At 38.0% G+C, this 15,578-nt stretch overlaps 1 protein-coding gene across 2 annotated transcripts in view; it reads right to left on the bottom strand.

The window, feature by feature from the left end:
• LTBP1 (latent transforming growth factor beta binding protein 1) overlaps positions 1 to 15,578 on the bottom strand; it is a 193,889-nt gene that overhangs the window by 143,561 nt on the left and 34,750 nt on the right. For both annotated transcript variants that reach the window (XM_017806812.1, XM_017806813.1), the window contains one exon: positions 2,039 to 2,214. In XM_017806812.1, coding sequence (XP_017662301.1) covers positions 2,039 to 2,214 — 176 coding nt within the window. The remainder of the gene's footprint in view (positions 1 to 2,038; positions 2,215 to 15,578) is intronic.

Genomic DNA, 15,578 nt, shown 5'->3' with positions numbered 1-15,578 from the left:
AATTCAAACATCCCTAACATTAAAATACTGACAGTTGAAGTTAACATTCACTCCTTACCAAAACAAGTAATCTTCTATTCTTAGAGTTCATTCCAGCACTCCAGAAACCAGAAGCCATCCTAAATAGACATAGCTGGCCAAGTTCTAGGTCTCCTGATCAGGCTAGGAATATACAATCTTAAACCCTAATAACACAGCTCAAAGTGCCCTCTGGACTACTAGATATCCAAACTGCTTCATCAGAAGTTGGCATCACTGACTCGCACCTCACAGACGTAGAAGTGGAGGCAAAACAGGTAATATGACCTTTTTAGGATGCTGAAGAGCCCAGTATCAGAAATTTCAACACTATCTAAATATCCTTTCACTTAGCCCTGCATTTTACCTCTAAGTCAATGCTTAAGTCATGGTTGATTTTATCAGGCCCTAAAATCTGTTTTAACTACCTGTCCTCTGGCTGTTTTAGGAGTCATAAGCTTTTCAATAAGGGTAGAATGTTGTACTAAAGCATTGCTCACTGAGGGGTTTCTTAGAATTTGACAAAAAATACTCTTTTTCTTTAGCTCCTGGTTTTCCTTCTCCTAGTCATGTCCCTCAGAATACTGTAATTAACAGTGGGGCTCAAGTAAGCTAGAAAAAGGTGGAAGCACTGGCTCTTTTGTCGAACAGCTGGATGGAGTTATCTCCTTATGCTACTACAGAGGAAAAAAAAAACCTCACAGAACCTATTAATTTAGTGGCAGCCTGGTACTTGCAATTAACACTGAGTGTATCTAAGGTAGACTAAATCAAACAGCCTGAAAAATGGGGGCAAAAGGGAAGAATTTTTTGCCAGAATCCAACCAGGAACAGTCACTTCAAATACTGGAGTACTATACAACCTGGAATTTGTAAACTCTGAGTAGCAAGAGTCAGAAGTGAGGAACACAATTCAATCCCAGTGGCCACTAATATTTTTTTAAGGAAAATTGCTGCTAGTTGGAAGAAAAGCAATATTGTCTTAATTGCAAAAGGGACTACTAGTTCACATTGACAGTGTGATTAAATATCTTTCTGATGCTTCTGAGAAAGGGAGGTAGTGCTTTGCAAGAAGCATACTTCACCAGTCTGAAAATGTTAATTGAAAGACCTCCAGCTGCCCACTGTTCTTCTCATTAGAGCCAATATTCTCATTTACCATCTATGAACTTACACTTGAGAAAAAGGAAGCAGGGAGTTGTATTTCAGTATAAATGGACAGAGCATAAAGATGTGCAATACAGAAATGTAAAGATACACAAAGAAATTCTATTTAAAGATTTAGAAGTAAAGGCTCTTCCCTAAAACCTCAGCAGACCATATTTCTCTGTGCTACAGCAGAGGAAATCTGTCAGGAGACTGCAAGTACCTTAAGGTCTCAATGTTAATCAGTCCACTATTTAACTGCAGGAACTTTTCTTCAAATCAAGCCAGCAGACGCTCTGTAATACCTAACCCATAATTCATCAAGCTCTTCATCTTCTAAGCCAAAAATTGTCCTCAAGCTCCCCAGACAATGGGGCATGAGCCAAGGCCACAAGCTGGGCACCTACACAATCCTTTTTTAATAAACATGAAGCAGAAACTCTCATGCAGCCTCCATACTGTGCAGAAGTTCATAAACACATAATAAATTAAATATAGAGAAAAATAGTCACCAATGAGACCACAGTCCTGGACTCCAGCTTTCCAAAAGTGGTATCCATCATACTGACAGTGAATACACTCATAGTTATGCCTATTCTAGCAAAGTGTTCACAAAGCACCTTTTATCTGAAGGAAAAACTATCAACTAGAAAAAGCATGATGAAATTCCAGCTGTGAATCCAGGAAATCTGTTTTGCTTCTCCACAAAATGCAGAATGTTGGAGCATCTGCTAATCTAAGAATTCTCATGTATAATTATTTTAACCTTTCTCTGTCTTAAAGTGTTAGCGCAAAAAATTTCAAGATCTTAAAAACTGGGGTGAGGGTTTTGTGAGAGGAAAGAAGGAAGTATGCTTTCTGTAGCTGTACTCACATCGAAAAGATGACGCAGGTTGATCCTGGCCCAGTCTCAGTGGTAATGAGCCCTCGGTGGACTGTTCTCCTGCAATCACTTTTTTTACTGGGTAATATTTGGGTTTAATCACATATTCCTGTGTTTGGCCATGATGAAGATTCATCATCAGTGTCTGAGACGAAAGGGGTATCATCCTGTTTTGGAAAAAGATAGAAAAGACAGAATTATGTAAGAATTAATAAATTAGACATAGAAACTACTGGTAAAAAACCTGAAGACAAATTCATCTGTACTCCAAGTTCTCAAAATACAGTTTGTGAAAGTTACTAGCTTCCAAGTAAGCACCTGATTTTCTATACACTTTGCATTCATCATCTTGTCAGATCAACAAACACCTAACAAATAAAGACTACAGGGATTATATTACTTCTGTTTTTTATATGGCAAGAGAAATATCATGGACAGCTCAGCAAAAATGAAGGAATAGGATAAAGCCCTGCTCAAAAACATGAGTTGCAGCTCAACTTCATCAACACATAGAGCAGCAGTGCATTCAAACCTTTCTCAATTTCTTACAACTGTCAATTCACACCAGGTATATATTAAGTAGAACCTAAACCCAGCTGACTTTCTCCCTCTGTTCCCAAAAACCCTGAGCACTGCTCCTCTTCCCCTTCTTCAGCCTGTGTCCCATGTCATCACATCTATCTGTTTCCCAGAGTCACATTACTTTCCCCATCCACTTTCTTTGCCTGCACTATTGAACATCTCTGACAAATGTCCCATAACCACACAGCTTCCCTTAATGGCAAAACTATTTCTCCTTCCTGTTAAACAGGATGATTCCTTTGAGCTCACAGGTTCCCTCGCTGCCAATCCCAGTTTCTTACGCATATTGTTAGATTCCTATGACCTCAGCTTCTCACTGCACAAGGCCTTGCCAACTTCCAGTAACAATTCCCTTCTCTCCCTATCAAAAACCCCATGGTTATTTAGCCCCCCTTAGCAGTAGGAATCACTTCTTCACTAACAAACCGGCCTTCACTCTTCCACATTGCTACCCTTATTAATAAATAAGGCAGCAGACTGGGTAGCTCTTAGCACATGCAATGAAACTGCAAGCTACTTTGGGCCCTGGACAGTGCAGAATCCCACTGCCTAGCAAGTAATAGCACACTTTCAAGTAGCAAACCTATTAACAGCATGCCTTTGAGAAGTCATAGCTAGTGTAGATCAGACTGTAAAGACACACGTTACTCAAAGAGTAGTATCAATTACTAACCTAGTAAGAGTGGTTATTAGGACTACATCGTCCTTTGCTCAAAAGAAGGCACAAAGAGTGGAATGGTGTAAGCCTCTCTCACTTTATTCTCTGAGGGTCTGTAATTAGTTTGGTCTCCAAAAATGGAAAAATGGGAAAGCTATGGGATTTGTAACAACCATCCCTCAGATCCACAGTTCTGCAGGGTAAACAACTGTCCTCTGAGAGTAACTCATGAGCCCTATATCATACAGGACAGCTGAGCAGCACTTCCCCACAGCAGTGAGACTGCTGAGTTTCAGCTAAGAAGTTAGATGACTACTGCATTGTTCTCCAACATGTGGAGCCTGAGCCAGCCCTTATCTCCAAAGCAATGCCTAGTTCCTTGGTCATGTTATTCAAGATGCTTAGTAACTGCTGTAGCAAATGGATTTGTGGTTAGAAAAAACAATGGGGTTTTGTCCTACGAAAGATGTTCTTATTAATTTGGATCAGTTTGAGAAAAAGAGTATTCATTAACAGTGACATTCTATGACTCCTAAGTAGAACAGAAACACAACTGCTCAGACTGTCTCCAAGTCATTTTTTTTTTAATACAGTACTTACACAGCCTCATTACATTCAGTAAAACTTCTTTCCCCAGACTAAGAAAGAGTACTGTCCTTTCTATGTTGTCTTGAGGTTTCCTACCAACAGATCGAAGAGAGGCTTAAGGGACCTTGGAGGTCAGGCTCAGAATTCAAAACAGTCTGCTAAGAAGTATCACCAGGAAGCCCTCAGTCTGAGATAAAGCTGAAATTGCTGCCTTCAGTACTGCTTACCAATGAATTTCATTTCTTTAAAGAGTCAATGCAATCATTCCAACACAACCTGTTTTATCTAACAGACATCATCTGATGCCTAGGTTGAAAGACATCCGTTTCTGTTCTTGGATGTGCATGTCTATACTGAATGTATAAGCAGGCCTTGACAACAGAGCTCAAAATACTAGACAAAGATGCTGCCATTTAAGTGGATAAATGTTTTTTGTTAAGGCTATAACATGTTGTAAAGCATTAGAGAGTCCTAGAATGGTTAAGGTTGGAAGGAACCACTGGTGGAGTCAATCGGTCCAACCTCACTACTCAAGCAGGGCCTTCCAATCATTCCTGATTAGCAGTCACCTAATCATCTTTGTCTCCCTTCACTGGACCTGCTCCAGGACCTTTGAGTCTTTGTTGCACTGAGGAGCTCAGAACTGGATACAGTACCCCAGATGGGGCTTCGCTAGAGCTGAAAAGAGGTCCAGGATCACCTCTCTCAACCTGCTTGCAATGCTTTTCCTAATGCACTCCATGATACCATTGGCCTTCTTGTCCATAAGGGCACACTGCTGGCTCAGGGACAGCTTGTGGTCCATCAGGACCCCCAGATCCTTCTCCACAGAGCTGCTTTCCAGCAGGTCAGCCCCCAGCCTGTACTGGTGCAGGGGGTTTTATTCTTCCCCAGATACAGGACCCTGATTTGCCTTAGTTAAACTTCAGACAGTTGTTCTCTGCCCATCCCTCCAACCTGCCAGGATCCTTCTGCACAGCACTCCAGGGTATTGGCCACTCCTCCCAGTTTCATGTCACCAGTGAATTTGCTGAAGAGGCATCTACCCCTTCATTCAAGTCACCAACGTGAACAATACTGGACCCAGTATCAATCCTTGTTGGATACCACTAGTGACAGGCCACTAGTGACAACCAAACCCTGTGCCACTGACAATGACCCTCTGGGATCTGCCATTCAGCCAGTTCTCAATCCACCTCACTGTCCACTCGATCCAGTCCACACTTCCCAAGTTTGCCTATGAGGATGCTGTGACAGACAGTGTCAAAAGCTTTGCTGAAGTCCAGGTAGACAATATTCACTCCTCTCCCCTCATCCATTCAGGAAGCTTTGTGATTGTAGAAGACAATCGAGTTGGTCAAGCATGATTTACCTTCAGTGAATCCATGCCAACTACTCCTGATCACCTTCTTGTCTTCCATATGCTTAAAGATGGACTCCAGAATGAGGCACTTATTTACCTTTCCAGAGATTAGGGTGAGTTTGACTAGCCAGTTGTTCCCTGGGTGCTCCTTTTTTGCCCTTTTTGAAGACCGGGGTGACATTTGTTCTCCTCTAGTCCTCAAGCACCTCTCCTGACTGCCATGACCTTACAAAGTTGATCACGAGTGGCCTAGTTATGGTGTCTGCCATCTCCCTCAGCACTCCCATCTGTAGATGCATCCCATCACAGCTCACAGACTTGCAGATATTAAGTTTGCCTAGGTGATCTCTAACCCAATCCTCCCTGACCAAGCAAAAGTCTTCTTTCCACCATCCCCTTTCCCTGGTCTCCTGGGTCAGAGATTGCTGAGGGCTGGTCTTCTTAGTGAAGACTGATGGACAGAAGGTGTTCAGTAACTCTGCGTTCTCTGCATCCTCTCTCACCAGAGTCCCTGCTCCATTCAGTAACAGGCCCACATTTTCCTTAGTTTTCCTTTTGTTATTGATGCATTTGAAGAAAGCTTTCTTGCTGTACTTGATATCCTTGGTCAGATTTTTAATTCCAGATGGGCCTTGGCCTTCCCTGTTGCATTTCTGCATACTCTGACATCTCTATATTTGTTATAAGTGGTCTGTCCCTGCTTCCTGTGAATCTCCTGCTTGTCCCTGAATATTGATAGGAGCTCCTTGTTCATCCACACAGGTCTCTTGCCCCCTTTGCTCAATTTCTTGCTCATCAGGATGCACCAGTTTTGAGCCTGGAGCAAGTAGTGCTTAACTACTGACTACCTCTCTTGGATCCTTCTTCCCTGCAGGCACAGTCCCATGAGATTCGTCCAAGATGGTCCCTGAAGAGGTTAAAGTTAAATTTCCTGAAGACCAGGGTTGCAAACTTAATTGCTGCCCTGCTTCATTCATGCAAGATACGGAACTCCACAATCTCATGGTCACTGTAGCCAAGGCTGCCCCAAACTGCACATGTTCAAAAAGGCCTTCCTTGATTGTTAGTATAAGGTTCTTTTATTTTTATTATCACCATTTATATTGCCACATATCCAGTCACACTGTCAACCTACAGTAAATTCTATCATAAAACTCGAAATTGTAATAAAATTCAAAAGAATAATTTAAAAAAACCCAACAACAACAACACACCATGCCACTCCAAAACTATGAATGCCATATGTTGGATGCTGAAAGCTTAACCACCAGAATTTCTAAGAGTTGCCTTTTCCTTCCTTCTCAGGTATTGTAATTTTCTTCCGTAATTTAGTTTGCATTAAATATTAACGTTAATGAATTACTGTTAAAATAGTAAAAAAGAAAGTTTGTTTTGCAGTAGAGTGGCTTACTCAGTAGAACACAGGAAAGTTGTAATCTTTACTCTAGAAACTCCAGTTCTTTAAAAGAAAACACCTTCATGTGATGAGAATTGTTAATCCTCATTTCAATATAGACTAAATCACTTATTCTTGAATCAAGGTATATGCTTACAATAGTCACATGAAACCAAAGTTAAGACTTGTCTAGACCCTTTTTCTTGCACATTTATGCTCAGTTTTGATGATTTCGATGTATAACTACCAAAGATCCTGAGTATAGGTACACACAAGAACACTCCAAGTGTTTAGACATTGCCCAGTATCGGGCATCTGCTGTGACTGTGCATGTCAGCTAACTGGCAGCAGGGTTTTGCCAGGCATCAGACCAGCTTGACCGGTCTTGCTCACCAGAAGTGCAGTTCCAGTAGGAACTGACATGCTCAAACATCAAAACATCAGCGAGATACTTCTGTTCTGGCTGTTCTTTTGATATTCAGATTCTTCGCAACATAATCTAGTTCTTAAGAGATGTCAGCCCACAATCCAAAGGATACTGCATACCTGAGATGCTGCATCTTCCAGTAGAATCAAGGATACTCCTCTAATTACACCATGGGAGCAGTATGAGATCAGTCACATAGCTTTTCAAGGACTTTGGTATAGCTGCTAACAAAAGACATAGATTTTTTTTTTTCTTCCTATATCATGAGGTCCTTCAGTGCTGCAGGACCTCTAAGACATGAATTCTACTGGGCTCATTGGCCATGGGCCCTGGCACAAAACAGAAGCCAAGCCTGCTACTATGCTCAGATTCATTTAGCTGTCCCAAGGCAAATGGCTCATGCAGATTATCCTGTGTTCAGAGCACACTAGGGTAGCAACACTAGGCACTGAATGGAGTGTTCTCATTTATTCCTAGTGTTGGAATAGCCAAATAAATAAGTAGCAGAATAGACTAATTTCCTCAACACCGCTCAAGATTCAAGGCCTTTAAGAATAGCCAGTGTCCTCTTGCTACCACAGTCCACAAGAGTATGCTCAAAGTAGGTCACAGACACTCTAAACCAGGCTTTAATTATTTAAAACAAAGAAATTAAAGGCATATTCATCAACTCACGGTGATTCTACTTAACATTAAAAGATAAATAGCTCTCATCTACTAATAACAACCGTCACGAGCATGAAGGTATTTTATGGCTTCCCAATTTTAGCATGTTGCTTATTGCACATTTGAACACTACACAACTCAATGGAACCCCTGGGCATTCCTGAAATACAAAATATTCAAGCACTACCAAAGCTTCCAGTAACACTAGCCAGAAAGACGCAAGCAACAGTTCCAATCTTTAACTTTTTAATGAAATGGACGAGACTAAACAAGATTTTTGCATTACACAGGCTGATCTGGTAGTTCTTAATTAGACAGTCAAAACTGATATTAACTTAATAAACATGATGAAAACTTTCTATTCCTGAAGTGTACATTAGGCAGACAAGTGTCTAGCTGCATCTTCAACAAACAACCAAGGTGATAAATACTAATAAAGTTACAAGAGCACTATAGAGGGAGAAGAAACATTTGCAGCTATCATGTGAAAGAAAGCTCTGTTGCTTGATAAAAGCAAGCAAGGAATGTGATGTATCAGAGTAACTCTGGCAAGAAGAAATGAGACCAGCAACATTTAGCGTGAGAAGTACTGTGTAGACTCAGATGAGCCTCATTCAGGCTACTTTATTTACTGTAAGTCTGATGGTCCCATGCTTAGCTCGTAGCTAGCAACACAAAAAAATAGGAATTGCTAACACTGTTGTTTCATGTGTACAAATTAATACCTTCTTCACTACCTCCTCTCAAAGTCACAATGAAAAGTCAAAAGGAGAAGAAAATCAGCATTTTCTAAAACTACGAGATAGTAAAGAAAATATACAGGCCAGTTCAAAAGGCATGAAAATAGAACTAAATCCCCCCACGCACACCCTGTAAGTTATTAAAATTCAGTTGCTGGCTCAGCCTGACCTTTGCCAGCTGTTTCCTCCTTCCACTGCTTCTCTGATATATATTTTTTTAAGATACATGAAAAAGTTTAACTTCCCTACTGATGATGAACAGATGGGATTTCTTCAAAGCCTTTTACATTATCATACCTAACATTAACCAAGTATGGCCTATTTCATAAGGTCTTACCAGTCACGAGAGATGAAAGAGAAGAAGTGTTCAGCTCTTCTTTCTTCATTGCAAAAATTCTGCACAAAATTGATTTTATGTACAAATATGTATTTTTAATGCATACTTAAAAGTCCTGTCCCTGAAATACGGTGCAAACCCTGCAAAACAAGCATGGATATCTGCCTACCCTAAAACAACTAGTGTTGCATTCATATCTTAATTATAAAACTGCCTTGACTTTTTACTTTTGCAATACATTATCCCCCAGAAAAATTTTGCAAAGATATGGTTTGGATATGACTAATTTGATGTTTGGATGTGACTAATTTGTTTTAAAACAATACCTTTAAGTTATTAATTCTTACCTTTTTTTACCCTTTAAAAGGATTAGAATGTTATTTACAGTATAGACAAGATCTTTTTTGATCATCATCAAGTTGATTTGGTTTGTAAATTAGGTAATACCACAAGTACAACAAATCCTAATAAAGATATTTAAACGTACAAGGTAAAGGGTAAACAGGAAATCAAAATTGTTTATAAAGGTACACACAGAAATGTGAAAGAAACTTTTATACACAAGTACCAGTTTTGCCCATCTTATATACAATTTCTGTGGTAAAAGCCTTATCCAAGACACTTTCAGGGATCATATAACTCCTAAGTGTTCACTAATAAAGCTAGCCCTGTATTTCCAGACTCAACTGAATTGCTCATTGGTCACAATTCTTTTGCCAGCATAAGCTGGTCTAGTAACTAAACAAAAGCTCTGTGACAAAACACCGAAAACCTAGCACAACATTGATATATTCCACGTTTCACATAACACAGAAACTGAAACAGCAGATTACAAATATTCTTCCAGGTTTCTAAAGATGTACACTGAGTCTTCCAGAATCACAAGCAATGCTTCATTTCCTAGATGTCAAAAAGCAGAAAGAGGTCTTAAGGTAAAGACATATATCTTCTGGTTACATATTCATATACAAAGCAAAAACACAGATGCTCAGTCACACAACCTGAAGGAAGCTACAGTTCTTGCTAGTTATGCAACAGTAAGCAAGCATTCCTCATATAATAGAGCATTCAAAGATGAAATTTGAATAATATTAAACTATAAATAGTAATTCTCTCAGTGGGAAAAAAGGAAAGCTTGCCTAGTACATCTTTTCCTTAGAATGAATACAGAAAGTTTGTTCCACCCTGCTCCCAAGTGACATCAAGATACGAGTGATGTAAATTAAAAAAAAAAAATCTTCTTAGAGTATTAAGTCTTAAGTATCCTCAAAGTAAACAAACACTAAAGGAAACAGTATGCATAAAGGCTAGAAAAATCTGATATGAGACAATAATGAACACAAAACAGCCATGAGTCTGTAAGTCTCACAGTAACAGCAATTCACAAACTTCCCTTTTCACCATGAACCAAATGAACAACTGGGAGCTACAAATTATTCATTATCTCATGCACACTTTCACCAACACTTAGCCAGTGATGCTCTTCACAAATCCAGATGAATTAATTTGATATCTGGGTTATTTTATACAGATCCTCAGCCATACACACATCTTCAATTACCAGTAAAGTTCAAGAAGGAAAAAAAAACCTCCACAATAAAAAAAGGTGTGTCCACAATAAAAACCCCACAAAAGTCAGGTATGTTGCTGACTGATTCTTGTTCCCCTGTTTTTACTAGTTTATTGTTTATTTTGGGATTCTTTGTAGTTTTTGTTTTCCAAGATGCTGCATTTGCTAATACCACAATCAGATAAGATACTTGGTCAGTATCAAACTCAGTAATTTAGCTTTTAAAAAAGTGGTGACTTATGTCACAAGTATTTGCATTAAAAATTGACCTTCAGATATTCGTTATGTTGCAGCACTGAGTCAGCAGTAAACTTACTTAACTGAGTAATGAGTCAGTTCAATACCTAATCTCCAGTAAATTCATTTATGTTATTCCCTTCTCTGTCTTACATTAAATTTTCTACAGAAAAATTGCTTTTGTTTTCATAATACTAATGGCATGTTACACTTGACACTGTGTAACAAAAAAAAATTACTCAGATAAAAGACATGTTAACTAGTGATATTTTCTAATCTATCCACCCATGAGATAGACTTTGGTATTAGAAAGGCATGTGGAAATGACAACTGAAAACAGAAACAAACTCCCACAATGGATGTTATATGATAAAGGCAAATAAACACAGCTGCTGCAAAGCAAAACCACGCATCACTAACCTACTCCAATTCTTGAGCATGTTTAACAAAACAGGAAATGAAGAGCCCAGTAGATTGATACAATTTATTTGAAATTTGAAAAATACTTTGAAGACTTATCTTACAAGAGGCTACTGAGAAATCCTAAATTATAAAACAGTGTTTCAAGCTTAAAATGGGCAAATATATAGAACAGAACAGATTAAGTTAATTTTCTTGGACATACATTAATTACAATATAACTGTTTGAAATCTACAAACACATACATGATTTGGCAATACGTCACTTCAGTTAATTAAGTATCTTAAAAATATACGTAATTTTGTTACAGTAGTTCAGCAAATCCTCAATTCTAATTTTGTCTTTCAGACTAGCAAGTATGTATTTACACAAGATAAATTCACTCTGAGAATACACTTACATCCTTGTCTGAACTAAGCAGAAATCTGTCATTTAGAAATATAACACCTAAATAAAAGTGCCAGTAAAGAACATAAAACCTTGGTCTATCCTTGATATTCTGACAATACTTCATGATTACAAAAAACAAATGCAACTAGCAACCCCATCAAATTTTTGCATAGATGCAGACAGATTAGCAAAAGATGTTCTGTTGCTACAGCTTGCTACATCTAGAAAACGTTTTAAAAGTATGATCTTGGTGCTATAAACAGAACTGCTCAGGAGTCAGATATAAGGAATACATCATAGGCTTATAACCTGTTTATAAATTAGACTCATGTACAAAGAGGAAAAGACAAAAATCCCATGAAAATTAATAATGGCTAGACAGGAAGAGAGGAGGACTCCGAGGACCTGGACTGTAGATGAAATCAAGCTCCAACGAATATGACCATGTGCACCAGAAGCAACCAGAACTTGTAACACACTTAACGGATGTCTACGCTGACTGCAGCCAACCAACCAAGAGACTTTAGCATCAGCCCCATGAAAGTTTCCAGTGTACAAAATTGGATTAAAAGATAAAGCTCAAAGCATTACTGAGTGCAAAGAGCTGAGGGAAAATAACAAGGAAGGCTTTTAAAGGCACTGATATTCACAAAGCTAAGAGTGTCCATGAAGTGCCCAGGCAGAAAAAAGCCAGGCTCTGGTCCCAGAGGAAATTCCTTAGGGAACGTATGACAAAAATACAAAATAACCCTTAATTCAAAGTTAACTGCAATTAGTTCTACAATAAAAAAGAAACATTTTTTCCACATATTGCATAATCAGAACTATGACAAGACATCAATCATTATTGCTTTCAAGAATGCCAATGTAAAGGGGTGATGAGCACATCTCAAATTCATTTATGAGATCACAGAAAAAAAATCTCAGAAATCTTTGTGCTTAAGGATATCGGTTTCCCAACAGAACAAAAAAATGTTATCAGACCTTACTTTTCTCCTCCAAAGGAAGTGCCAGGTGTGCAAGTCAGAGCACTTTATCCCTCTGTAATACATACTGATTTCTTACATAAGCAACTACTAGCAGATGTATTACGATATTGACTTTGCCAAAGTGTTATACACAAAAAGTGCCACATGCTCATATGAGAACAAATGATGTTTTCATGTTTGAATGGGGGGATAGTTACTGACCATTAAGAATCTTGATCACATTTACTGAAGGTTTTCTAATTTTACTTGACAAGAAGCGTACATGCATAGTACTTTATGATGAACAAGCCTTGAAAATTTCAAGATTAAATCCAGACTCCATCTGCATTACGTGTATTTATCAGCAGAAGCTCTTTTTGGTATACAAAATCAGCAGCAAGATGACAGTACTGGTTACAGGATACACTTCCTAAAACACTCCAGGGACTGTTCTTCCTAAATTACACCACAAAATTTAGCAACCCTAAAGATGGGGAGTCAGAAAAAAAAAAAAAAAAAGCTAAAACCCCAAAGTTTACCCAAATTCTCCACAGCAGTCACCTAAATTCAAGTGATGAAACAATGGCACATCTGGGAAGTCTGGAAGTGATGCAAGGCAAGAACAGAAGTACATGTTGTGCTGTACCCCTGAGAGTGAAAAGATGAGTGGTGAAAAGTTTAGGATCTAGAAATAATAGTTTGTATTAGGCCAAGAACACATTTAACATCTAAGTTAAATGTATAATTACTTTCTTAGCTGAACTAGATAAACAACTCATCTATTTTTTCATACCACAAAATTGAGCAATAAAGATTATCCTTTGTTTTAAGTCATCACCAAAATGGAATGTTTTCATTTGTGGATAGAACCAGGGAAAGGGGGGGTCAACAGCAAGCAGTTACACTTAGCAGGAGTCTAACTTTGGGGGTCAGGAGCTTCCAAAGCCTTGCGACATACATGTACAAATAGTTTGAACGTAACATCACAAAAATATTTTCTAATTAAGATAGTCAACTCATGACAGATCAGATGACAGCAATTCCAAAAAATTGTTAGTGAATTTTAGTTGTTGGTTGAAATTCAGCCATATAACTTTTTGTTCATTAAAAATGCATACATATGATGCATTATAACTATGTGTTCATGATCATGTATTTTCAGAAAAATAACATCCAGGGAAATCGCATGTTTGTGCCTACATGATCTAATGTGTCAATAAAGATAAATAGAAGGTAGCTCTAATCCTTTTTGTGTCTGTACAAGATCCCTGATGTAAAAAATTCACTTCAGTAGATCTAAAGAACAGACTAAAGCTAACAGAACTAATAAAGAATTTATTCACTCTCATGACCTGGGAAATTCCTCTGCAGAGAAAACCTTGGAAAAGAACCTTGACAATAGATTAACAAAAATCAGCATGCTTTATTTATACTATTAGAGACAGCACAAAAAAAATAATTAAACTCCATCACAACACTATTTATGAGATTGTTTAATAATGGAGACCAGATAAGGCAAATTTTACCTACATGACTAATCACTTTAAGGCCTAGGAAGAGCAGCATTTTAGGAGTACCTATGCTAGCTTAGTGTCCCTGAATCAGGAGAGGTACAATATATACCTTTTAATTTCAGATATTAAAGAAAGAAAAAATTAAGTTCAGTACACCAACAGTAACTCTTGTCATATACAGATCACAAAAACATTTACATTGGTCTGTGAAATGTAAAACAGCATTTGAGGACTCTAGATTTAAAAATAGGCTGTCTTTTCCTCATTTACTTGCTTAATTTAATCCCACTATAAAAAGATTGGTTGCTTGAAAACTGTGTTAAAATAATCTTTCAGAAAGCAAACCTAGATAATATAAAGATATAATACTTTTTTTCTGAGCAAGGTTCATGACTACAGGGCTAAAGGTGAGTGTAGATTTCAACTCAAAAATTACTCACCCCTCCACTGCTAATGAGCCCAATTAATGTTATAATTATAATTAATATCATAATGATGCACTGGTTTTATTTCTAAAATTATTAGGTAAAAGGTAAGTTTTTCTAGTGCACTGAGGTCAAGGATGAAAGCTAAACTGTATGAAATTCTCAATTTTACTACTGATCCTGCTCTACCAAGCAATACAGTTTACTCCAGAGGCAGAGAAGTTCACATAGAATAGGCACACATTTATTTTGCTCCAATTCTGTATCTGTAAAACAAAGATCTACATCACCATCTAATAAGATACTGCAAAGTATTCAACAATGAAAGGTTGGTACATATGCAAAAAGAATACCAAAACAGTTAAACTGGTTTTAATACAATCTGTTTTCCAGACACTAGCATAAGATCCACTGAAGTCAAAGGCAGAACTCCCATTTATTTTCTTGCTGGCCATGATTTCATCCCAGGACTTTGTTACTCGCCAAACACAGCTTTGCACCTTTGGACTTTAAACCCATAGATGCTACATTCAGCGGTCTTTACCCTGCCTTGAAATACCAAAGCAGAGGTTGCTCGTGGTTCCTAACTCTGGTTGCTGAAACCCAAATTTGTCACCCCTGGAAGGCAGTGAAATGCAAACAAACTTAAAGAACACTGTATCCCTGACTTCAGCCCATGATCAACACAGGAATAAAGTATGTGAAAGTGATCTAATTCCTTATTATAAAAATAAGTCCAACTGCACTTCAAATTCAGCCTACAAGAAAGTAGTTATGAAGAATTTCTGACACACGGCTGAACCAACAGTGTCTGGAAGAACTTGAATCTCCTATTCCAAACCACTTTGCCTACTTGAAAAAAATAAAAATACTGTGACCAAAAGCCCAGACTGCATTCCAGAGGTCTAGGAATAGCTTGTTTTCCTATTTGCAGTTGGTAAATTTGAAGTCTGTGAGGCATTCCTCTGGTTTTTAAGGATGTCTCCGATTTCTCCTCAAAAATTCACTTTGCTTCTTTTTCTACATGTAAAATTTTGCTTTCCCTAGAACTACAGGTTTGTTATATGAAATATTTTTCATAGTTAATTTTGAGAAAATGTAATTGCTATACATGCCTTCTGATACTGTCCCAGTCCTTAGTTTTGGTACAATATATTAGGCGTATATTATAAGTTGCTGAAGCTTGTGACTTACAGCTTCATGTTATACACAGGCACAACAGTAAACCACATTTCACAATACTTCATTT

The sequence above is a fragment of the Lepidothrix coronata genome, unplaced genomic scaffold (assembly GCF_001604755.1).
Source record: "Lepidothrix coronata isolate B3197 unplaced genomic scaffold, Lepidothrix_coronata-1.0 Scaffold16, whole genome shotgun sequence".
NCBI lineage: Eukaryota > Metazoa > Chordata > Aves > Passeriformes > Pipridae > Lepidothrix > Lepidothrix coronata.
This window is presented reverse-complemented; position numbering and strand designations above follow the sequence as displayed.